General features: G+C 34.6%; 3 protein-coding genes across 3 annotated transcripts; 2 read left to right on the top strand and 1 right to left on the bottom strand.

Annotated features, from left to right (window-relative positions):
• Positions 1–2315: 2315 nt before the first annotated feature.
• On the top strand, positions 2316–5908 carry HELRODRAFT_193891 (hypothetical protein; the record flags this gene model as incomplete). Its single annotated transcript, XM_009029798.1, has 6 exons — positions 2316–2374; positions 2628–3163; positions 3436–3636; positions 4179–4304; positions 4428–4745; positions 5137–5908. 6 exons carry the CDS (start codon positions 2316–2318, stop codon positions 5250–5252), a joined length of 1356 nt encoding a protein of 451 aa, XP_009028046.1. The 3' UTR covers positions 5253–5908.
• A 2853-nt stretch (positions 5909–8761) lies between these two features.
• HELRODRAFT_186053 (hypothetical protein) lies at positions 8762–11658 on the top strand. The gene is made up of 4 exons (XM_009029797.1): positions 8762–10017; positions 10203–10363; positions 10527–10660; positions 10856–11658. Exons 1-4 carry the CDS (start codon positions 8990–8992, stop codon positions 11213–11215), a joined length of 1683 nt encoding a protein of 560 aa, XP_009028045.1. The 5' UTR covers positions 8762–8989; the 3' UTR covers positions 11216–11658.
• Positions 11659–14067: 2409 nt separating this feature from the next.
• On the bottom strand, positions 14068–25218 carry Syt7b (synaptotagmin 7b; the record flags this gene model as incomplete). The annotated part of the gene is made up of 5 exons (XM_009029763.1): positions 14068–14183; positions 14325–14519; positions 14671–14785; positions 24039–24208; positions 24954–25218. 5 exons carry the CDS (start codon positions 25216–25218, stop codon positions 14068–14070), a joined length of 861 nt encoding a protein of 286 aa, XP_009028011.1.
• Between the last annotated feature and the right edge of the window lie 614 nt (positions 25219–25832).

The raw sequence follows: 25832 nt of genomic DNA, 5'->3' as shown, positions 1-25832 counted from the left end.
ACGAATGAATGAATGTATGAAAAACAAACAAAAAATGAATGAATGAATGAATGAACAAATATACAAACGAATAAACGACGAAAAAAATATTTACATATACAATATACATCATGGTTTAGCATGTAACATAAAACATGGATAACATATGTAAATCATAAATCAATTGATCATGTAACATTATTTAACCTTTTCATCATCATCATCGTCATCATCATCATCATCCTCCTCCTCATCATCATCATTCTTACTAACTATCACTATCATCATTATTACTATCATCGTCATCACCATCATCGTTATCATCACATTCGAATAATAGTGTTGAGTCATCTGTCTGTGTGTGTGTGAATTATACGCTTACGATTATGTATGTGTATTTGTGTGTAAACAAGTGTATGTGCGTGTGCGTGTGTGTGTCTGTGTGTGTAAGAAGAAAGAAAGAGAGAGAGAGAGAGAGAGAGAGAGAGAGAGAGAGAGAAAAAAAAAAGATAGAGAACATTTTTTCGTGTTGCTTAAGAGGTGAAAGTTATAAAATGACTGTTAAATACGCTTTCCCGGAAAGAACTGATGATGGTGATGACGACGAAGATGATGATGAGGAGAAAGATGGTGATGATGATGGTGATGATGATGATTATAAAGTATCTGATGAAAATGATAATCTGTTCTTTCAGGAATATAATGATGTTGTTGATGGTAATGTTGATGCTAACGAGAATATTAATAATGAAAAAGATGATGATAATGATGTAATGACAAATATCAAATAACAAAGCAGAGTTGGATCTGACAGTGATAATTAAGCTGAAGACGACAATGATGAAGATGATAATAAATGTAATGATGAAGAAGATGATGATGATGAATGTGGTAATGATGATTATGATATAATTAAATAAAGATGATGATGATGATGATAAATGTGATAAGGATGATTATGATAAAATGTAACGAAAAAGATGATGATGATGATGATGAATGTGGTAATGATGATTAATAGTGATAAATGTGAAGATGATGACGATGATGAAGAGTAGAAATCTGACGATGAATGACGTTAAATTGAAAGCAAGGATTTATGATTGTGATAAGAATTAGCGGGAAGCAGAAATATAATTACTCTTTTGATGCTTCATAAGATGACGACGACGATGACGATGATGTTGGTGACGATGACGATGATGACGACGATGACGATAATGATGACGATGATGAAGACTTCAAGAATGATAATTATAGTTATGATGCTAATGATATTAACATTAATCTACTTGATAATTCATAAATTGCCCCAGCTTGTGTTTCAAAGTTTTTTTTAGCATGAATGATTGCATAATAAATTGATGACGATGAATGAAGACGACGACGATGATAAAGAAGATGATGATAAAGAAGATGGTGATGGTGACGTTGTTGATGTTGCTGGTCCTGATGATGATGATAAGTAAGATTTTGATATCATAGCTGACAACAGTGATGATAATGATGTGATTACATAATGTGCAATAGCAAATAAAGAATAATGTGATACTAAAAATAGCCAACATGGGACAGGAATAACAAAGCGATAACACAGGGAAAGAAGATTACGATGATTAAAAGAAGGGAAAAAATTGTGAGAGAAGGATGAGAAAGTGAGGGACTGATATATAAGTGAGATAAGGATGTTGAAACGGAATGACACAACAAACAAACATCAAATCTCGTTGATAACTTTGCAGTTCAACCAGACAGGATTTATTTCCTTCTGGCGAAATGAGCGAGAGATAAAAATAGAGAAAAAGTTCATTGAAAGAAGAAAGAGAAAGAAAGAAGAGAATGAGAGAGGGGGGGAGAGAGAGAATAAAAACGAACTACGAATAAAGGTAAAAGTATATATCTAAGTATATCATATGTACTATAATGAACGTTACATATAGTATCTAATGTATATGATATATGATGAAGATATACATACAATCATAATGGAAACATGTATAATATATGAAACTTTTGCTTGAATGTTCATATGTAATAAATTTGAGTGTGTTTACGTATTGTATTACACTGCATGCAAAAGAGTAACATGTATGTATATATGCATGCATGCATGCATGCATGCATGTATGTATAATAAGGGTCTAAGGATGAAACTTTAAAAAACCTAGTTGTTTCATCAAAATGAAGTACAACAATTCCAACCTGGAATAATTTACAGAAACTTGTTTTGTTATTGTTGACAAAATTGTTATTGCTATTATTATTAATATTATAATTATTATTATTCTATTATTATTAAATTATTTGAAATTTTTTAAATATTTCAAATAAATATTATGTCCATAGTAGCTCTGAATTGGTTGCTAGTATTAATATTTTACCTCATCTTCAGTAGGTATAAATAAATTGAGTTTTGTTTGTTTTAATGTTTTTTTTAGTTATTTATGTAATATATTTATGTTTTTTTCGTTGACTATGTTTTTGTTGTCTATGGTTTTGTTGTCTCGTCTATGCTTTTGTTGTCTATGTTTATGTTGTCTTTTCTATGTGTTTGTCGTTCTGTTGGCTCGTCATTTTAAATCACTCTTATCTATTGCTTGAGTTTATTCATTAATTAAATAGTTACTCCCTTTTGATAACTCGGGTAGTGGCAGCAGCAGCAACTGTGGCAGCGACAGCAGCTCAAACAACAACAAAACTGAAAGCGTCTTTAGAAGATACGACAGAGAAGTCCTCAACGACATCGATCTCAACTACAACAACAACAACAACATCAACAACAACATCAACAACAACAACAACATCAACATCCACAATAACAACAACCTCAACGTCAAAAATAACAACAACCTCAACAACAACATCAACATCAGCAACTATCGCATTTCAGACAACAACATCGATATCAACCTAAACAACAGGCTTAACTTCAACAACAATAACGCCAAACAACATTCAACAGCCACAGCAATCACGGCAACCACATCAACAGCCGCAGCAGCTACTACAACTGCTGCTACTACTAACTTACATTCACACTTACAGACCTACAAGCAAACTTGTCACGATGACGACCACTGCCAGACTGGTTTGGTATGTAAATATAGTTTCCACGGTTGCAGCATTGGAATGTGTGATTGCCCTGCTGCCAACTACAAATACGTGCATGGGGCATGTTTGAAAGGTTTGTCAGTATACAAACAAACAAACATGCAAACATACAAATAAACAAACAAACATCCAAACATACATATACACATATGCAAACAGACACATACACATACAAACAAAAAACATGCAAACATGCATACATATACAAACGAACAAACATGTATACACACAAACAACCCTACATACAAACATATATACACACAAACATATATATATACACAAAAACAAACATATATACAGACAAACATACAAACATGCGATACAAAAAATAACCGACGCCGTCAGCAAAACTCCCAAACCAACAATGCGATCCGAATACCGACATCTGCCTGAGCGACCGGATGTCGTGTGACGTCATCGAGAAGAGATGTACCTGCAGGGATGGACTGATTATGACTCCAGATGGATTGCATTGTCTGACGTCTGGCGAGAAATTATTGAATGAAAGATGCAGGTATGGAATAGATCGATGTCTCCACAAATCAGGTTGGTTCTTTTTTTCACTTTTTTTATTATTATTATTATTAGTAGTAGTAATAGTAATTAGTATTAAATTATAATTTACTTATATGATTATGAATATTTACAGTCGCCAAACTATTAAAAAAAAATGTATCGTCAGATGGCAGGTACGTTAGCAATAACGTACATTGCTCCAAAGATACGAATGTATGCGTCTGTGATGTTGTGTCCGCAAGAACTCCAGAAGATGATGACGATGGGGATGATGATGGTGGTGATGATGAAGATGATGATCATCATCGTCATCTATCATGTAGACACTGTTAGTACTGGATGATTGGATGGTTGGAATGAGGATGGCGAGGATGGTGATGAGGACGATGAGGATGAAAATTTGAAGTGACGACGGAAGAATGATAGTTTGTGATAAAAATGACGTCGCTTATTTTAGATTTTGTGGCCTTGATAAAATCAATAATAAAAATATTGACAACAACAACAACAACAACAAACAACAACAACAACAACCACAACAACAATGAAATGACGTTACAATCGCTGGAAAGATGAAGTAGGTGAGGTGGGCTGTGATGACGATTACGACTGCCAGCGGGGAGCTGTATGCAAACGTGGTGTGTGCGCTTGTCCTGCCCAGTTCGTGCAACAAGGTGTCCGATGTCTGAGGAGAAGTGGTCAGTGTATTTTTGATAGTGGTGATGATGATGGTGATGGCGATGATAATGATGACTATGGCGATGATGACGATGATAATGACTGTTAGGATGATGATGATGATGATGCTATAAAATCTGAAGCATTGAAGAACATGGCAGAGTATGAAGAATGTGATGAAATGAACGAGTCATCATATTGCACTCATCCACTCATCTGCGTGTACTGTCCATCCATCCATCGTCATCGCCAACAAAAGCAGCCAAGCAATAATAATTTTATTCACCGATACATCTCTCAACGAAATTCGAAGTTTCAAATTCGCCAGCAACAACCGCAACTTCAACAGCTTCAGCAGCATCGGTACATACAGGACCGCAACCAACGACATCGGCTTCAGAAACCACAATATCGCCGACGACAGCCGCTACAAAACTCATCATACATTTGCCTTAGACGAAGTAATTCGATTCAAATAAATTATTCAATCTTTGCTCATCCATTCATTCATTCGTCCGTTTGTTTCTTTGATTGTTCGTGCGTTTGTTTGTTTGTTTGCTCGTTCATCCATTCATTAGTCCATTTATTGTATTAGAAATTTATTTCATTAATTTCTTCCTTGCATATATGAATATATTAATTCATTGTTTAACAAGTTAATAAATCAATCAATTAGATAGATTAATTCATTAGTTATACTTATAGAATAATTAGATAAATTAACGAACGAATGAATAAATGAATGCATTTATTCATTTTCTCGTTTGTTCGATAATTCAATCAATCAAGCATTCGTTCATTCATTCATTCATTCATTCATTCATTCATTCATTCATTCATTCATTCATTCAGATAAAGACCTCAATTCAAGTGCACTCGCTATCAGTTCAGCCTTCTACAAAACTTTTACGAACCTTCTAACACTAACTTCGATAACATTCATATTAATATACCAGTCTACTGATTAGTAAAATGTTACAACTGCCAAATTAACACCATTAAATTATTACACTGGTATCATTGGTGTTACTTCTACTGTTAATCATAATGACGTTTCACTACTACCAACTTTTGTATTAAAATAGCTAGCAACTTTAACTACTGATACTACAGCTGCTATTTTTTAATTGTTGTTGTTGTTATTATTATTATATTGTTGTTGTTGCTTCGTTGTTGTTGTTGTTTCGTTGTTGTTATCGTCATTATCGTCATGATTATAAAATTTTTGATCAGCTTTTGTTCGAAAGTGGACCTCTATACCCATTCAAAATTTGAGAAGCACACATCAGCTTAAACCCTCTTTTTACTCTTTTTCTCTCTTATTATTATCATTTTTTTCTCTTTATTTTCTTACTCTCTCTCTCTCTCTCTCTCTCTTCCAGAAATGAGCATATGTACAACATATGCAACATGTACAACCACATTTAGTGAAATCTCTAAATACAAAAAGAGAGATAGAGATAAAGAGAGAGGAAGAGATAAAAAGGAAAGAGAGAGAAAGAGAGAGAGAGAGAGAGGAAAAAAAAAGAGAAACAAAGAGAGAACGAGGAAGAGAAAGTGAGAAAGATTGCTCAGACGTAACGTAACGGCAAGTAACTGTTCAAATGTTCACATGTATTCATTGGCTTGCTCGTATAACCATTTTATTTATAATCTCACCGCTCGGAAACAAATACACACACACACATACAACCACACACATACGCACACACACGCACACACACAGGTAGATACACGCACACACACATACGCAAAGTATACACACAATACAAAAGCGTAAGTAAAAAAATACCGGTTAGTATTGTTTGATGTGTGTTTATGTGTGTGTGTGTGAATGTATGTGTGTGTGTTTTTGCTGTTGGAATCTTACTCGTTTGATTCAAAAGACGAAAAAACAACATCTACGATCATATTTTGTGCTCGACGGATTAAATGCTGAATTATAGTATAAAAAATTTATGATGATCAACACCACAAAGAATTAATCTGCAATGTAGTGTGTTGGTCATTTAATTTTTTATTGACCAACAATGGAGTAAATTTTACACCCTCTTACAGAAAATAACCATTAAAATATGTGTGATGGTTTCAATCCTATCTTAGTTGAGCACTTCACACACGCACACACACACATACAAACAAACACACACACGCACGTACAAGTTGCCTACTATTAATAAATGTACTCCAACAATGACAACAGTGAAACTTCTCGACGAGTTTACGCGTTCTTCGTCCGAGATCTGTGGCAAAATATCTCACACCGTCACACGCGTGAAGTTGCTACAAAATGTTTTTAAACCAAAAACCGCAAATGAGTGAATAAAATTCTGAATTACCTGTAATTCTTCTTCCCATGGTTACAACTGTATTCCCGTAGAACTTAAAAAATGGCCACCTAGAAAATGGTATTCATATTAAATTATAAAAAAACACATAAAATAAATAACACATTAAATAAATATAATAAATGGATTATTTGACTCGAGACATAACCAGGAAGTTAAAAATTGAACTATGCAACATGTTCTTATCTCAATTACCTGCAAAAATACCACTTAAATATTATTATTATAGTAGATATGCAGACATACATATAAGCATATATATATATATATATATATATTATATTATAATATATACTGAATTATATATATTTATATATATATTATATATATATACATACATGCGTTATTAACATCATAATCATCATAAAAAATAATTTCAAAAATAGGTGGCACAGTTTAAAGACAAAAAAACTTAACGGCTTGGGTTCTGACTTTGTTTTGTTTCTTGTATGGTTGAAAAATAGTTTTTTTAAGAAACAAATTGTTACATTTATGAAGCAAAAGAATAAAATTTACTTTTTATATTCAGAATCAAATAATGTCTCTGCAACCATGAGACCACACCCAGACATTTCATGTAATCAATCATTCAATCAGCTATTTGCAAGCAGACTCATTCAAGCTTTTAAGAGGTATTGATGAAGTGTTCAACTAAGATTGGATTGAAACCATCACATATTTTAACGGTTATTTTCTGTAAGAGGGTGTAAAATTTACTCCATTGTTGGTCAATAAAAAGTTAAATAACCAACACACTTCATTGCAGATTAATTCTTTGTGGGTTTGATCATTATTAATTTTTTATACTATAATTCAGCATTTATCTCGTTGAGCCCATCATATGATAGTTGATGTTGTTTTGTCGTCTCTTAAATCGAACGAGTATGATTTCAACAGCAAACAATAATTAATTGACACTTACCAAGTGGCTAGGACATAGAAACGCCGAATATCTAGTTGCAGTTCAGTTACCTGCTTCAAATGCAAGTAACTGCTCATAAAAGGCAAGACAAAAAGCACTATTTTTCTTTTAATGTCTTGTTTCTCATTTTAAGAAGATGTATCAATACAGCACTGTGAAACTGGTCATGCTTTCAATACGAACTGTATAATTTAAAAAAAATTATACAGATATAATAGTGGCAAAAAATTATATGTAGCAGCAGGACGAATAACTTACTACAATACAGTGAAGATTAACAAAATTTTTTTTTATAAAAATTATGATACGTAATTATTTTTGGACAGAAAATTTTAGGACATATATATCATACACTCGATATAAGCATTAATATAGGCATTCAGATTTATATAATATAAAAATATTTATGTATATATATTATATATGTATTCAAAAACACGAACGTACACATACACATGAATCCAAACACACACCCTCAAACACACACTTACAAACACGCACACACACACGCGCACACACACACGCACACACACACAGATACATATACACATACAAACACTGATACATAATGAAACGAGTAAAATTCTAGTCTACAAAACAGAAAAACAACGGCCACTACTAAAATGAATCAGAGCATAGTATTGCTCAAATTATTTTTTTTCTATAAATAATTTTATGAAACCCATTTTAACTCTTTGAAATTATTATTACTATTATTATTAACATTATTATTATTTCAGAATAACAACAATTTGATTATTTTTATTTTTATTACGCTTACTATTTGTGAAAGAATTATAAATATGCTTTGTTAAAAAAATGACATGAACATATATACATACATATACTATCTTTATTCGAGTATATAGGTATATAATTTTATATATATATATATATATATATAATATATATATATATATATATCACTGCATTTTCAATTTTGATTAACTAATCAGTAATATTTTTTAATAATTGTCTGTACGACAGTCCCAACCCTAAATTTATACATATATATATACATATATATATAATATATATTGGTTTTTATATATATATACATACATATATATATAATATGTATTGGTCTATATATATATATATATATATATATCTTATTTTGTATGTGTATATATATATATATATACACATACATATAAAAGTATTGGTCGCAAAGGATATGGCACGAAAAACCACATGACGTTGAAGTTTCAAGCGATAAACCAAAAATTTAATTGTAGTTTTGTTTAATCTATTTTTTGTTAACATAAGAAACAGCAAAATATTGAAACGACCAACGAATTGACTGTTTTTGGATTTATAAAAGTTCATTTTATTGAGACGAGCGTAACTTATTTCTGCAAATAAATAATTAATAGTTGACATTTTTATACCGCAAGTTGTGAATTTTTGAACGTCTTGTAGCCTCTAGGACGCAATGATTTCAGTGACGTTCACATTTTCCTTCATAGTTCCGCACCTACTCGCGCTTCTCAACTTCACCGAAGCCAGCGGAATTTTACTGATTCCTATTCCTGTGAACAGTCACGTGGGCTCGTTGAATGTGATTGGATGGGCACTGGCCAAACGTGGACATCACGTGCACATGCTGCTTGACGTCAGCTTCAAAGCCCCTCCTGGTTGGCCAAACTTCGGAGTAACCTATCATCGCTATGGCGGCAAAAGTAGCGAGGTGATGAATATCGAGAAATTCAATCAGGATATGACGATGAATTTCATGGATCACGATCCCAAAATGAGCTACGTATTGGAGCAATCGCAAATAGTAAACTCCGTTCTTCATAGAGAACTACTTACCGATAACGACGAACTAATCGATAAGTTGAAGTCGTTGAAACTTGACATCGCAGTGGTCGACTGCCTGCCGATGATAAACTACTTTTACTTGATACCTCACAAGCTAGGCATTCCCTGGATAACTTACACGGACGCGTTAGATCCCTCGATGGTTCCAACTCCCTGGTTACCTTCCTTTTATACTCCCATTCTGGCCGGCAAGTCACTGAACGCCAGTGTATTCGTCAACAGATTGTACAACGTAGCCCTGATGGTCTGGCAGATGATCACATCACCCTTCGATATGCCAATCTCAGACAAGTTACTCGACGAATACAGAAAGTTTAAAGATTTCCGTAACTTGAACGAGTTGGTCAGAAAATCGGCAATGTTCTTCACAACGCACAATCTGGCAATGGATAAAATTATGCCGCACACCGCTAACGTCGCTCACGTCGGTGGTTTGACTATTGAAATAATTTCGTCATCTTCGTCGTCACCCTCTTCTTCCTCCTCATCACCATCAACAATGTCCAAATATGAGTCATTTCTGAGTGCAGAAGGGAGCGACGGTGCGGTCCTTGTCTCGTTCGGCTCCCTCGTATCGTCATTTCCGGATCGATACACCAAACTTTTTTTAGATGTTTTCAGCCAATTTCCAAAACTCAGGTCAGTGTTTTGTTCATTCAATCAATATATTTGAAGCAACAGCAGAGAGTTTATTTTAAAATAGATGTATTCTTAAGATGTTACCCACCTCCAGTTAGTTCTGCTTCAGAGTTAACAACTTATTGAGAAATAAAATCAAGCTCATTCAAAATGACCGTTGATTAAATGGTGATTAATAAAATCAGATTTATATGGAAGACCAACGGTACGGAGCCACATTCAAAATTACCGCCGAACGTTCTCATATCTGATTGGCTGCCGCAAAACCAATTGCTGAGCAGGAAGGAAGTAGTTCTGTTCATAACTCATGGAGGAAATAACGGACAGTTCGAAGCCCTATATCACGGTTTAAATGAGGAATTTTTTAAAATCTGTATTTACTTTTAAAAAATTGTTCAAACAAATCAATATATTATTAATTTATCTCTTAAAGACATGTAGACACACACACGCACACACACACACACACACAAACAAACAAAAACACACACACACATACACACAACAAGGGGTCCCCATGTTGACGATACCTTTGTTTGGTGACCAGCCAAAAAATGCACAGAGAATTGTCGAAAAACATTTCGGTGAAATGTTGGATTTTAGAAAGTTGTCCGTTGAAGAGATGACGAAGAAGATACGCATGGTCTGCAATTATTTGTTTGTTTTTGTTTGTTTGTCTTTTTTTAGTTTTTGTTTTTTTTTAATTTGTTATTAGTTTTTACATCATAAATACATTAGTTCATAGCTATTTTTTTTTGTCCGCTTGTATACTAACGCACACGAACACAAACCAACAAACAAACCAACAAACAAAACAAACAAACACACACACATCCAGATCATTGAAGATCCGACCTATAAGAGCAACATAACAAAAGCCTCAGAGATCTTTCGCTCGCAGCCCCAATCGGCATCAGAGCGGGCAGCCTACTGGACCGAACACGTGATCAAATACGGCTGTGACCATCTTCAACCACCCGGCAAAGAACTCTTCACGTTTCAGTATTTGTTGCTAGATGTCATTTTACTCATCTCATTTGTCATTTTCTTTGTTTTGTACATTCTCTACGGCGTCTGGAGGATTCTTGTGGATTGTTGGAAAGGAAGAAATTCGACTCTTGGTAGAGGAGAGGTGGATGATGATGGCGGTCATAGTCATTGTGCCAGCTGTCGTGGCATCTACAAAAAGGTGGAATAAGAAATTGTTCTATCTGAATGAATGCGGTATTAATGCTAATGATGATTGAATAAATTTGAAAGACACGATGAAGGGTTGAGAGTAAAGTGAATTACGACCGTGTACAAATTACGAATATAAATATATTTTAATGGAGTGACTTATTAAATATTTTGATATCAAACTGTAAATAGTGTTAGAAATAATGACAAAGATGACAAAACTGCCTTAGTGATGATCTGTTATATTTTGTCAGCAACTGCTAATTAATTATTTATTATAACACGACATTTTTATCACTATAAATCATACACTTTCTTAACTAATCGCAATGAATCAACTTACTGAATTATTTAAATGAAGTTATTTATTTATTAAAATTATAAATGTTTTTGATATGTCATCTATCTTTTGGCATTTGTTTACGCAATTTATAAATACCATTATGTGAGTTATAAAAAGTTAAGTTAGAAACTTAATGACAAAAGTATTTGAATAAAGATAACTTTAAAAGTAATCAATTCACGACAAGATGAAATTATTTAAAGAATCTTAGTGAGTAAGCCATACAAAATGCTATGGTCTTATCTTATTTGCTTATATAAGCTTTCAAGTAATTCATAGAACAAGTATTTGTCACTGATAACCCACTTCCATGGCCGGCCATGTTTAACATTTCTTGTCATAATTTCTTATTGGAGTATGTTTCCAGAATATGGTTTGTATCTGGGGGGGTATGAGTATGTCTGAAGGCCTATTTATATAATTATATGTACGAAGACAGTATGAAAATAAATTTTACCTGGGTTTTTGTAGTTTAAGAAACGAAATTCCATTTAAATCATCAACAAACTCTGTAAGTAACGAAGTAAATCAGGTTTTCACATTTAGTATCAGATCATAATCAAAATGTGCATATTATCAAAAAAGCTTGTCAGAGACGTTGGAGAATTTTTATAAAATTTGTATAAAAATTTGATAAAAGTTGAGACAAGTTTTAAGTTAGATCATTTTTTGAAAGATAAGCATTAGTTAGTTGGTTTCTAAGTACCCACAATCAGGTAATTCTTATCTTTGGGCGTTTTTGCTTGTTTCCAAGAAGGAACCAGCGTTTGTTGTACAGATGTGTGAAATTTTTTTATTGTAAATTTTTGAGTCTTGGTTGGTTTCTTGCTCAGTTAAAGTTGAATGCGTCCGTCCGCTCGATCGCATTGCTTGGGTTGGGGTTGTGTTGAGTTTTTGTTGCGTAGCTAAATTTACGAAACTTGGAAGATTGCGGTGTCTCATTTATTCTTAAAAATATATCCGCAGTACAGAGAACACGAACAACTATTTGATGGTTTTGGGTGAAATACGTTTGTCTTGCGTGTTTATAGGTTGTAACAAAAAGATCAATAGCAATGAAACCGTGCAAAAAAAACTGTTGTCAACATTATTAACAGACATTATTAACACTGTTGCCAGTGTTGTCATTGTTATACACATTCAAATATTAAACAATGATGCGAGGTGGCGTACATATAAAAATATAAAATAAAACCAGTATATTCATTTCACTTCAGATTTCAACCAAAACAACGAATTTTATTTACTGAACGAGTGCCTGAAATATCTGAAATCATTTCTATAATCGTACATTACGATAACTAAAATTACCGATTGTAATTAATCAGCTGTTCGTTTTAATCCTACAAAAGAAAGGTTGATGTCAGGTTTGTAACAACAAACGCCGTTCAGTAAATATTTTTTGTTTACAAAGCTTAAATTGTTGCTAAGTTGTTGGCACCCACACAAGTTTTCCGTACTCGTACTACAGATGTACATTGTACGACGCCAAAAAGTGATCGCCCGTCATTTGAAGCATTAAAGTTGTAAAAAAAATCGAACAGATACATATAAAGCATGGTGTTTAAATGTAACTTACACTAGCATGACGAACAGACATTTCATAATGAGTCTATAAGAATCAAGTGTACAGATTTAATAGAGCGTAATGCTAGAAATTGATACTTAGTACACTTTAATATAGCCCATAAGTACGGACTCTTCTATGTCAATCGATTATGCAAAAATATATGTGGCACCATTATGTGGTTTGCTATATCGCAATCTCTGACAGTACACACTTTGATTATATCCGACGCTAAAAACTGTTTAAGTACTTTAAATTGAATTGGACACATTCTAATGCTTTATGCTTGCGAGTTTGCGTGTATATACAACACGCACGCGCACATGCACACACACGCACAAACATGTATATATATATAATATATATATATATATATATATATATATATATATATATATATATTATATATGTATACCTCCAGAATATGTATATGAGTATGTAATACACTTGAAAAAAGTAAATAAAAAACGAAATAAATTAAGGTTAATATGGAATGAAGACAGAGACATGCTATTGCGATGTTATTATGTAATAAATAAGAAGTTATCAGTAAAATTGTCTGACAAATGTCACCACTACACTTGAAGAAAGAATATTATGCATGTTTGTGGATGATGGAGTCGGTTCTTTTCATAAGATGGATGGTTTTTCATAGGGTCTGTAAGCTCGAACAGTACAAGTCGTTTTGAAAAATAATGAAAAATCAATAGGGATACAAAATAAATTTTGTGTTGTTTCCGAAAAGAGTTTATCTTAATGCAAAAAATCAAGATAGAAAAAACGCGGAGGAGATACATAAACTACTTGTATGTGTAGTACACGCACGCACACACACACACACACTCACACACAAATACACACACACACTTTGAAATTTAGAATACACTTTAACGATCTTAACATTTTGTACGCGAAACGACGATTACGTTAACATTAACAATATAACAACAGTGGTGACAGTTCAACTGAAATCCTTCAATATGTGCCACTTGACAACGTTCGTCCGACTCTTCGCGAACATCTCATTCCAGTGTTTTACTTCCATAGGCCCGCTCTTATTGCCTAGGATTAATTGGCCTAAATGGATGGATGGATGGATGGATGAATGGATGGATGGATGGATGGATGGATGGATAAATGGATTGATTGGTTGGTGGATGGATTGATTGTTCTATTATAACTGATTGGTTTAGTTGAGTTGTTAGAGAAAGTACAAACCAATAGGTTCATTCCTGCCCATACGATCGTAATCCATGACAGAGACGACCAAGCTGGTCTGCCGGATGCGTTCGTACGGGACGGTGAACATCATGGTCTCATTGAATGTTGGGTTCAAGTCTTTCTCCTTCGTCTCAGTCTTCTTCTTCTCCACTTTTTTGCCATCGTGCATTAACCAGACTTTAACGTAAGGATCTGAAGCATGGGATTCGTTACAACTAGTCAGCAATAAATTTGATCCAAGTATCGACATACTAATAATTGAATCGTTTATTGTTCTTCGTTGATTGTTCTTCAACAGTCTTAAAATGAAGAAAGACGAGTAACTGCTACTACTACTACTGACCAGATGAGCCGTTGATGTCCATAGCTTTCAAATTCCTTGCCTTGACGATGCCAACGCTGATGACTCCAACACTGCCTTCGTAGTTCAGCGACACTTGCAACTCTCCCAGTTTACCCTTGATGGATTTCATGGAGAGATGAAATTTTGTGACTACACTAGCGAACGTTTTTAAAGAATAAAATATAAAAAGTGTTTATCGTTAATGATGTCTCTTTGTGGTTGTTGTGGCCGGCGTTTTTTGTAGCGTCGCCTTGATCGTCATCTTTATTGCAGTCATTATCGTTAACTTTATTGTTATTGTAGTTACCGCTATGTTTTGATGGTCCGGGACGACATTATCAAATTAAGCACAGCCATTATTAATAATCCTCTTCATCATGTTTTTTTCATCGTCATCGTCGTCATCATCGTCGTCATCATCGTCGTCATCATCGTCTTCTTCAGCGCCCACTCTTGTTTCAGGCTTTTATATCGGACTATTGAAACAGTCTTAGCGGAAATCACGATCGATAGCAACAAATGTCAATAATCGTCGTCGTCGTTGCTGTTGTGGCTGTCGTCGTCGTCGTTACCTTTGTGGCTGTCGTCGTCGTCATCGCTGTTGTGGCTGTCGTCGTCGGCATTGTCATTGTCGTAACCGTTATCACCACCATCATCACAACATCGCAGTCATTTTAATCATTGTATCATCCACATTGGCATCATCGTCGTCATCATCATCTCTTTCATCCTCAAACAAAACTCACTACTCCCAATGTGTGCAAATTAAAAATATTTTATAATGATGAGAATATCCCTTAAGTTGGAAAAAAACTTGCAGGCAAATGAATAGATGAATAATTGAGTGAAGAGATATTTAGAGAGACAAATAGACAAATTAGATACAGAGATAGATTAATAGATGGATGGATGAATGGATGGATGAATGGATAGATGAATGGGTGGGAAAATGAATAGATGGATGGATGAACGTATAGACAAATGTGTATGCGGATCGATTTTTTTCATCACTATCTTATAACCACTTCAATAGCAAACATCAACAACAACATCAACAACGAAAACATCAACAACAAAAACATCAGCAACAACATCATCAACAACAAAAACAACATATGTCATGTAGACTGCGGCAAAAAGATTTCTCAAAAAAAAGTTTCTAAAAAAAAAATTCAAAAAATGTCAAGAGCTGGTCAAAAAAATATAGATAAAAATGATTGAAAAATAAAATGGAGATAGCGAAAAACCAAAAAAGATTGGAAAAACCTATTCTTCCTTAAAAAATAGAAACCGAAAATAAAAAAAGCAAATTGAGAGAGAAAAAAAAACGTGAAGTTAAAAATAGAACTGAATTATTAATTCATGGGCGGATGGATGGACGAAGAGCTGATGAGAGAATTAGTCCTTTATTGAATTGGATTGGGTCATCATCATTATTAACACCGTCATTATCGTCATCACCATCATCATCGTCATCATAAACATCATCGTCATCATAAACATCAACATCATCATCATCGTCATCATCACCATCATCATCCTCATCATCATAAACATCATCATCATCATCACTATCATCGTCGTCGTCATCATCTTCATCACCAATGGGAGTGTTGAATATGGAAAATGTTATCATCAGTGGACAGAGCACCTGGGCGTTAATACGCTCACAATGACGTAAACAAAGATACAAAAATACCAAAGATAAAAATATATACCAAAAATATTATCAAATATACCAAAATATCAAAGACACCAAAGAAAAGTATCAAAGGTACAAAAATATTATAGATACAAAAATATCAAAAATACAAAAATATTATAGACACAAAAATATCAAAGATACAAAAATATTATAGATACAAAAATATCAAAGATACAAAAATTTGTCTACGAAGGAAAATAACCAGACGACAAAAATAAAGATATAACTGATAAATCTAACAAAGCAGCATAACACAAAACCCAATGTAGTTAGTTTAAACATAGATACAACAAATATTAACTAACAAAGATATGAAATACTAAAAATCATGTGCTAAGACGAGCAAAGATATAAACACATAGGTATAAACCAGAACGTTTAAGCGAAGATATAAACACATAGGTATAAACCAGAACGTTTAAGCGACCTATATACACAAATTTTTTATAGACTGTATTTTTATCGCTCATATTATAAACAAACAACATTATGTATGTATTAATATCAATGTTTTGTATTGAACCAATTGCTTAGAAATCTGACTCAACAAACACGCACGAGAAATTCACACACGTATAAACAATTCACACACGTATAAACAATTCACACACGTATAAACAATTCACACACGTATAAACAATTCACACATGTGTATAACAACGCTTGTAGGCATCCAACACAATGGAAATTGGACGCCAGGCGTGGAAACGCCACTGAAATGAAAAATGATCCCATAAAACCATTTATAAAATCACATCCAAGAAACATAGAATGTGAAAGTAACAACATCATACATGCAGACTTATACGTAACAACAAAACAACCGACACTTACATGCACTAATATACAACAATAAACAAACAACATATAGCGAAACAACAGCAAAACAGTTAAACAAACAAAAAAAACTCAGAACTCTCACACACGCACTAGACAAAACACACACGCACGCACGCACGCATAAACAATAACAGTACTAACGCATAATGAATGTTTTACGCATAGGAGCCGATACATCAGGCAACAGATCGCGCAGACATACACACACACACACGCACACACACACGCACACACACACGCGCGCGCGCAAATAGAGCCATGGGCAGTAAAAGTCCTATCCAAGCAAAACATAGTTCATTTTTTTATGGGTTCAGAGAATAAATAACGGAGATACAAATATTGATACAAACAAAAATACAAATACATACAAAAATACCAATACCATTATGCCTGTACATTAGTACATTATATGCATATGTATACATGTCCATATGTATATTTATATAAATATATATATATATATATATCATTATATGAAAATCTTTGAAGGCGTTTATATGATTTGATTTTATGACATAAGTACATAAATATATGAGCATAAACACATACAAACCAAATGAATACAAAATACAAACATACACAGACCTACAAACATACATTCAGAAAGACAAACAATTGTACAGTTGTGCACACAGACGTTCAAATGTATACATATGCATACAAGCGAGGAGCCAAAAAAATAACATTGGTCGAATATGCAAAATTGTGGCCAGGTTTGTATGTGTATGTGTATATACACATTGTCTGCGTCATGCATGTATGTATGCATCCATGCATCCATCCATGTACGCATGCATGCATATGTTTGAGTATTCTTTCATTATTGTTTGTAGTTGTATCTGAATATCTGCTTATTTAACGATCGTATTTGTGTATAAATGGTTTTTTTGTTTTTGAGAGTAAAATGGGAGCATTGAAGAGTGTTGTGTACTTGGAAGAAAGCCGAATAGCTGAGTAGTTCATCTTCCTATTCTGCCGATGCAGAAGATCGAATGCCAAAAAACCCACAATTTTTAACAAAATTGTATTTTTTAGAATAAAAACGGTCTATTGAAAAAGAAGTAGGCAATTTAACTTCTATTCGGCAAATGTTTATCGAGGTGATAATCAACCTTTTGATTAAATTCAGATGTTTTAGCAATTGTGATCTCCAATATAAATTTTTCATTATTAACTGTTCAATATAAATTTTTCGCCAGTTACTGTCTTGAAAGGACAAAAAAGTAACGCCTTAATCGAAAGTTGCATCTTTTGTCTATTCGGCCTTTTAAAATGACTGAGGCCAAAGCCAGATATACGGTGCGTCTCTAATTTGCATTCAATATTGTCTGTACATTTGTATCAAAGATTGTTTGTACAATTGTATTGAAATTGTATATACATTTGTATGAAAGACTGTATGTACAGTTGTATAAAAAATTTTATGTGCTTTGTATCAAAATTGTTTGTACATTTGTATCAAAGATTGCATGTACAATTGTTTTTAAGTTTGTATGTATATTTGTATTAAGTTTGTATGTACATTTGTATTAAGATATATGCACATTTGTATTCTATAGATTGTATGTACAAATTGTATCCAAGATCGTCTGTACAATTGTATTATGGATTGTAAGTGGCCTACATAAACTTGTAACATTCATGTACGAAGGCTTGCTCTCATACGTGCACCGCACTACATGGAATGCGTGTGATTTAGAATGTAATTGATATTTTATTGTAGAAATGTGCATATTATTGATGGTGCAGTCGGTATGCTCGCTAGCGAATGTTGGCGTAGAGATTGTAAGCGACATTTCGTCTGCGGTTCCTTCGCATCGTCACATGTGCACACATGCAAAGTAATGTTGCTGCTACAAATATATGTATGTATGCATGTGAGAGTGATGTTTCTTGGAATTTTCGTACACACCACACTCGCTCACTCACACACGCCACACACACGCCAAAAAATGTGTACGTGCGTTTAAACGTTTTTTGTACACGTCTACACGCACACGCGCACGCACGCACACACACATACACGCACGCAACGATAAATACGCCCATATATACAAACAAAATGCGAAGTTATAATTGCTCTTCATGTATGTTCGGATGCCTGTACCAATGCAATTTCATTTGCGGGGCTGTTGGCTGGTTGGTTAGTGTGCTGTTGTGTGTGTCTGTATGTGGGCGTATGTTTGTTTGTGTGTGTGTGTAAGAGGGTTTGTGTGTTTGCCAGTGTGTTTTTTTTGTTTAATATTTTTAACACGTTCAGTGCTGATAAAAAATTCATGTTTATGTGTTTGTACTTGTAAATTGACTTCCGTTTGTGTGTGCGTGCGTGTGTGTGTGTGCGTGTGTGCGTGTGTGTGTTGTGTAGTATCATGTTGTCTCGTGTATACATGAAACACGACAAAAAAAACGCGTTTTGCTTGCTTTTAAGTGCAATATGGTCATCATTAGGTTTTTTGCTCATCTTCAAATAAATTCACTTCATCTGCTGTTTGTGTGTGTATGTGTGTTTGTATATGTGTGATGTGTGTGTTTGTGTGCATGTGTGTATGTGTGTGTATGTGTGTTTTTGCGTGTGGTGTGTGTGTAAATATTTGTATCTAACAGAGATTAATATATGATCGTATATATTTCTACTTTTGGAATTTACATAGAAATTGACAAAACGAAAATCATATTGCAGCTGTTGATAAGATTAATATGTGTGTGTGTGTGTGCGTGTATAAACGTGTGTGCATGTGTGTGTAGGTATTATGTATGTGTGTATGCGTGTATCGAGGCAAGTTAATTAGCAACTGATAGACGAGGAATATTCCAGTGCGATATTTATGAATGTCTTTAACCTTATTTACATATGCATGCTGTTTCTTACACGGAAAACAAGCTTACAATAATATATATACATACACACACATACACACACATACACACACAAATACACACACACATACACATATACCCCCAGGACAATCACACAAACAGCGTACAAACGTGAAAACACTCGGACATAGAATAATTCAAAAACAATATACACAAAAACACACAAATACACAAACAAACACACACCAGCAAACACACACAAACATACATTTATGCATACAAACAAACACTCAAACAAACGACCATGCAAACATACAAACAAACAAAGATACAAACAAACAAACAAACACATACATACAATCCATTTTATTTCAAGTACTCCCAGGTTTATGATTTAACCGCAATGCATTCATCTTCCGTTCCAAACTGAAATTTTTCAATTTCGACGCCGAAATCCATCAAACATTTACTTTACAGAGGGACCATCCTGCATTTATTTCATAAAGTTATTATCACTGAATTTATTTTAAATGCTTATCAGATGTGATTGCTATCGTTAGGGGTTTCTTATCAACTTAATAACCATTTTTGTTGACTAAAACCGTTTTATTCAGAACTTTTATTGTATAATAAAAAGAGAAAGATAGAGAGAGAGAAAGAGAAAGAGAGAGAGAGAGAGAGAGAAATGAAAAAAAGGAAAAGAAAGAGAAAGAGAAAGAGAGAGAGAGAGAGAGAGAGAGAAAGAGAGAGATAAGGTTGCAAGTAATTTTGAATTTTGATGACGAATATCGAGTTTATTCTAAAAAACTAATATTTCAGTTGTTTTTTAAAATATTCAACGTCATGTTTTGTGTACAAAGAAGAAAAATGTATCTAGGCTTTGATTTGCGTATATATATACGCACGTATCTGTGTATATAGATGTATGTATATATGTATGTGTGTGTATGTGTGTGTGTAAATGTGCACGTATGCGTGTATACTTTTATATATGTACAGTATATACAATACTGTATAAAATATGGTCTCTTTCTAACTTTTATGTATGTGTGTATGTGTATATATGTACATGTGTGTGTATGTGTGTTTTTCTGCGGCTCCGTATTTAACAATAAGTTTTTTTGAGCTTATTTTTAAATGCGGATTTTTATTTATTTGTATTTGTAGAAGAAAAACTTTAAAAGCTCTCTAGGTAAATTAGAATTGGCTGGTTAAGATAGAGTAATGGAATGCTATTTAGTATCATCTTCCTCTATCTGGCAGCCATCATACTTACTGTACTGTTGCATTCTACCTCTGTTGCATCATTTCTCACGTACGCACGCACGCACGAAGGCACACACACACGAAGGCACACACGCACGCACAAACACACGCAGACTTGTATTTGAACAGCTTGTTCTTAAGTAAAGTTCTTAAGCCAGCGCACCAAACGGAATGCTAGCACGTGTTTTGAAATAAAATTATAGAAAAAATATATATGATTTAAATAAAAAAGTTATTATTATTATTATTTTTATTTTTAACTATCGGAGAAAAATTGCAATTAATTATTAATATTCTAGGGGAATAAAAAATTTTTTTATTATTTTTCGATTTGCCATATTTGCGTCGTGAATCATTTTATTGGGTACATCAATGATGATATCCGTCTTCATCTTCGTCATCATCATCATTATCATCGTCACCATTATTATCATCAACAACAATATCATCATCGTCGTCATCGTCATCACCATTCTCAACAACAACAACAACAACAACAACAGCAACCACAACAACACAGACATCATCGTCGTAAACAAGAGATAGAGATAACATCAACATAGTTCGAACAATCCACATTGGAAAGAGCATGCAACAGTCATCATCATCGTCACCGTCATCATCATCATCTTCTTCTTCATCGTCATCATCGTCATCATCATCTTCTTCTTCATCTTCACCGTCATCATCATCATCTTCTTCTTCATCGTCATCATCATCTTCTTCTTCATCGTCATCATCGTCATCATCATCTTCTTCTTCATCTTCACCGTCATCATCATCATCTTCTTCTTCATCGTCATCATCATCTTCTTCTTCATCGTCATCATCGTCATCATCATCTTCTTCTTCATCGTCACCGTCATCATCATCATCTTCTTCTTCATCGTCATCATCATCTTCTTCTTCATCTTCATCATCATCTTCTTCATCATCGCCATCATCATCTTCTTCATCATCGTCATTCTCATCGTCGTCATCATCATTTCCATCACATTTTATTCAATTATAACAATTACAATAACACCAAAAAAATCATCATCACCATAATCACTATCATCATCACCACATCATCTCGTCATCATCATCATCACCATTTCATCATCACCATCATCATTGAATTTTCTTAAAAAAATATCTAACTTTGCATCAATCACCTTCTATGGTGAAACTCACAGACCAACTTGACATGACTTCATCCTGCCATCAATGACGCCCGACACACACACAGACACACGCACACACGCACATGAAAACACACACACACGCACACAGATACGTACAAATAATCATAATCACCATCGTCATTGATCATCATCACCATCATCATTAATCTTCCTAGATATATATGATTGATAAACCCATCAGAATGTGACCATAAATAACTTTTTTGAAACGGACACACGCACACATACACACGCACACGCACGTGCATACATGTAAAGATACATATATATCAACAAACCACACACAAACTAAATAGTTGCCAACACATATTACACGTAAACATAGATGAATGTTTATATAGACACACGCACACACGCACGCACACACACAGACACACGCACACACACAGAGAAACAAACAGACACGGACAAAAACAGACACACATCTAGCATCTTATCTCATCTTAAAAACCACGATCAAATATTTACAGTTTTAATTAAATCAATTTTTTTTCTGTTACACACTCAACTGAACACTCTTAGGGAAGTTTTCCACTTCAATGGAAAGTTAATGACAGCCGCATTATTGACAGCGCAAATACGTACGCACACACACTCGTAAATACACACACACGTACACACACATACACACGTACAATTCTAATGTGTATCCATATATGCGTAATATAGGTACGCAAGGTGTAACTTGATACTGTGTTGACATATACATACATTGAAGAAATGCAAGCAATCATCGAATTCGTTGTACGTACACTAAGATACACATACGCATGTACGCACTTGTACGCATACTTCGATACGCAAATATGACACGCACATCAACCGCCTACACTTTGGTGAGGACCCTCTCTTGTTGACCTGCAACTGCACAAACAAACAAACTTATTTATTACGCTCAAGCGATAAATAACGTCATACGCGCAAACATAATTTTCTCACTCTTTCCTCCATCAACATCTCTCTCTCTCTCTCTCTCTCTCTCTCTCGTTCACTCTCACTTTTTCACTATCTTTTTTGTATCTTTTCCATTTTGTTGTTGTTTTCTCCTTTCATCTGTATTCCACTTTGGAAATTTTGTATTTCAACTCTTTAACTGCTTAAGGGGTAATTTCTTTCAATACTTTTCATATATCATTCTCTCTCTCTCTCTTTATATTTTTTTCTCTCTCTCTTTATATATATCTCTCTTTATTTCTCTTTTATTCAAAATCTTCTTGAGTTTTGCAAGTAGGTGGCCATTAAAATATGAACGCATTTCGGAATCCAAAAAGTGAACAACGAACAACGATGGCGCCATCCAGGGGCGATGGAAGTTCATTTTTACATCAACGTTCGTCCTCTCCATCATATTCATCCGCGCTGAAGTCACTGCTGCTGTCTCTGGATATTGATGCTATTCATATTAATTTTCAGCGATGTCTTCTTTATTGACGTCATTTGCAATAAACGTCATTATCATCTTCATCGCGGTCATCATCATTATCATCATCCTCATCATTCTCATCATCGTCCTACTCATTTTCATCATCATCACCATCATCATCAAAACTCACAACAGAACTTTTGCAAGGTTGCAGTGACCTCGAGAAGGTTTGAACTTTCGAAAGGTCAAGGTCGGCCAGGGGGATGCAGAGTTCGCCGATGGGATCATCCCGGCTGAATCTGTCGTAGTCGAGGACCTGAAGGTAGAGGGTGCGATTCACGAGCTTCGTGTACGGAAATCCTAAATGGTGATGACGATGATGATGACGACGATGACGGTGATGCTGATGATGATCGCGCTGATGATAGATTACAATAATTATAATGATTGAAAAAAAAAATAATATGAAGCAGGAGAGAAAAGATTGATGACATTAATAGCTATTCCAACGACACAAACAATCGTTCCGACAGCTGCCCAACCAAAAAAACACAACAACAACAACTAAAACGTAAATAACAACTCCATTACAACAACAACAACAGCCCCAACAACAACAACGTTACCAACCACCATCACAACAACAACAACTAAAACATAAATAACAACTCCGTTACAACAACAACAACAGCAACAACAACAACAACAGCGTAAATGACATTAAACACATTAAGGACAAAATTGCGGTCATAACATAATGACACCAGCAAAATTAATTTGAAAACGAAATCAACCACAAACCAATTACAGAAACAGCACCAACGAAATCTTCATAAATAAAATAAACACCATCATCATGACCACCATTATCACAGTCACAATCATCACCATCACAGCCTTGCAGTAAAATTTACAACAAGAAACAGATACAACTGCAACAGTAACACAACAACATCTCATCATCATCATCATCATCTTCATCAGCCCCACAACTGTGCACACAGCGGCTACAACAACAGAGCAAGACAACAGCAACAACAGCAACAACAACAGCAGCAACAACAGCAACAACAACAGCAACAACAACAGCATCAACACTTCCAACCTTCGAACGCAAACGTCTCATTCCACCTCGGATTTAAGTTCTTCCTCTTAATTTTCGTCACCAACTTCTGCTTCTTATCAGGCAGTAACAAGATTTTAACGTAGGGGTCACTGGTTCCCGACATGTCCTTGGCTACGAGGTCATTTGCCCTTAAAATTTTCAACGTCAAGGTCGAATCTTTTGAACTGTAGGCCACGCTGAAATGTAGGACGCCAAGTTTGTCGTTGTTTTCATCTGGGACGTCATCGTTTGTTGATGACGTCATCAATGGATCGTCGTCGGGATTGTCGGTGTTTGGCGCGCAAGAGGCTGACGAAGAGAGAGATGGTGAGTGGCGAGTGAGATGGTGATGGGAGGAGAGGGGCGTTATGCTGGAGGACGGTGTGCTGGAGTGATATTGCTGGTACTTGGCCGTCGGTGTCGAGGTGGTTGTATTGGGGGCACTGCATGCGGTCTGTGGCAGGCTGGGTCGATGGGTCTGCGTGTTGATTGGTTGGTTGTAATTAACTGGTAAGATATGATTGGTTAGTTATGAATAGTTTGGTGTGATTAGTTGGTTGGATGCGATTGGTTGGTTGAGATTGGCTAGTTGGTTTTGATCGGTTAGTTGTTAATAATAGTTGAGAATGAACAAACAAAAATGTAGAAGTTTGTCTCAAAATTAGAAATATGGCCAAAAGATAGGAGATAGGAAGATGAAAGGATGTATGGAACGCCCGTGAGTCAGACACACACAGACGAGGCAGGCAATGGCTGTTCTCTAAATTAAAAAAACAACCGATTCATATTGATCTGGCAAACAGAATGAAGACGACAACCCTGCAAAAACAACAACAACAATGAGCAAGAACATTGAAAGCCAGCATATATCAATACGCA

Source organism: Helobdella robusta (genome assembly GCF_000326865.2).
Source record: "Helobdella robusta unplaced genomic scaffold HELROscaffold_62, whole genome shotgun sequence".
Taxonomy (NCBI): domain Eukaryota; kingdom Metazoa; phylum Annelida; class Clitellata; order Rhynchobdellida; family Glossiphoniidae; genus Helobdella; species Helobdella robusta.
This window is presented reverse-complemented; position numbering and strand designations above follow the sequence as displayed.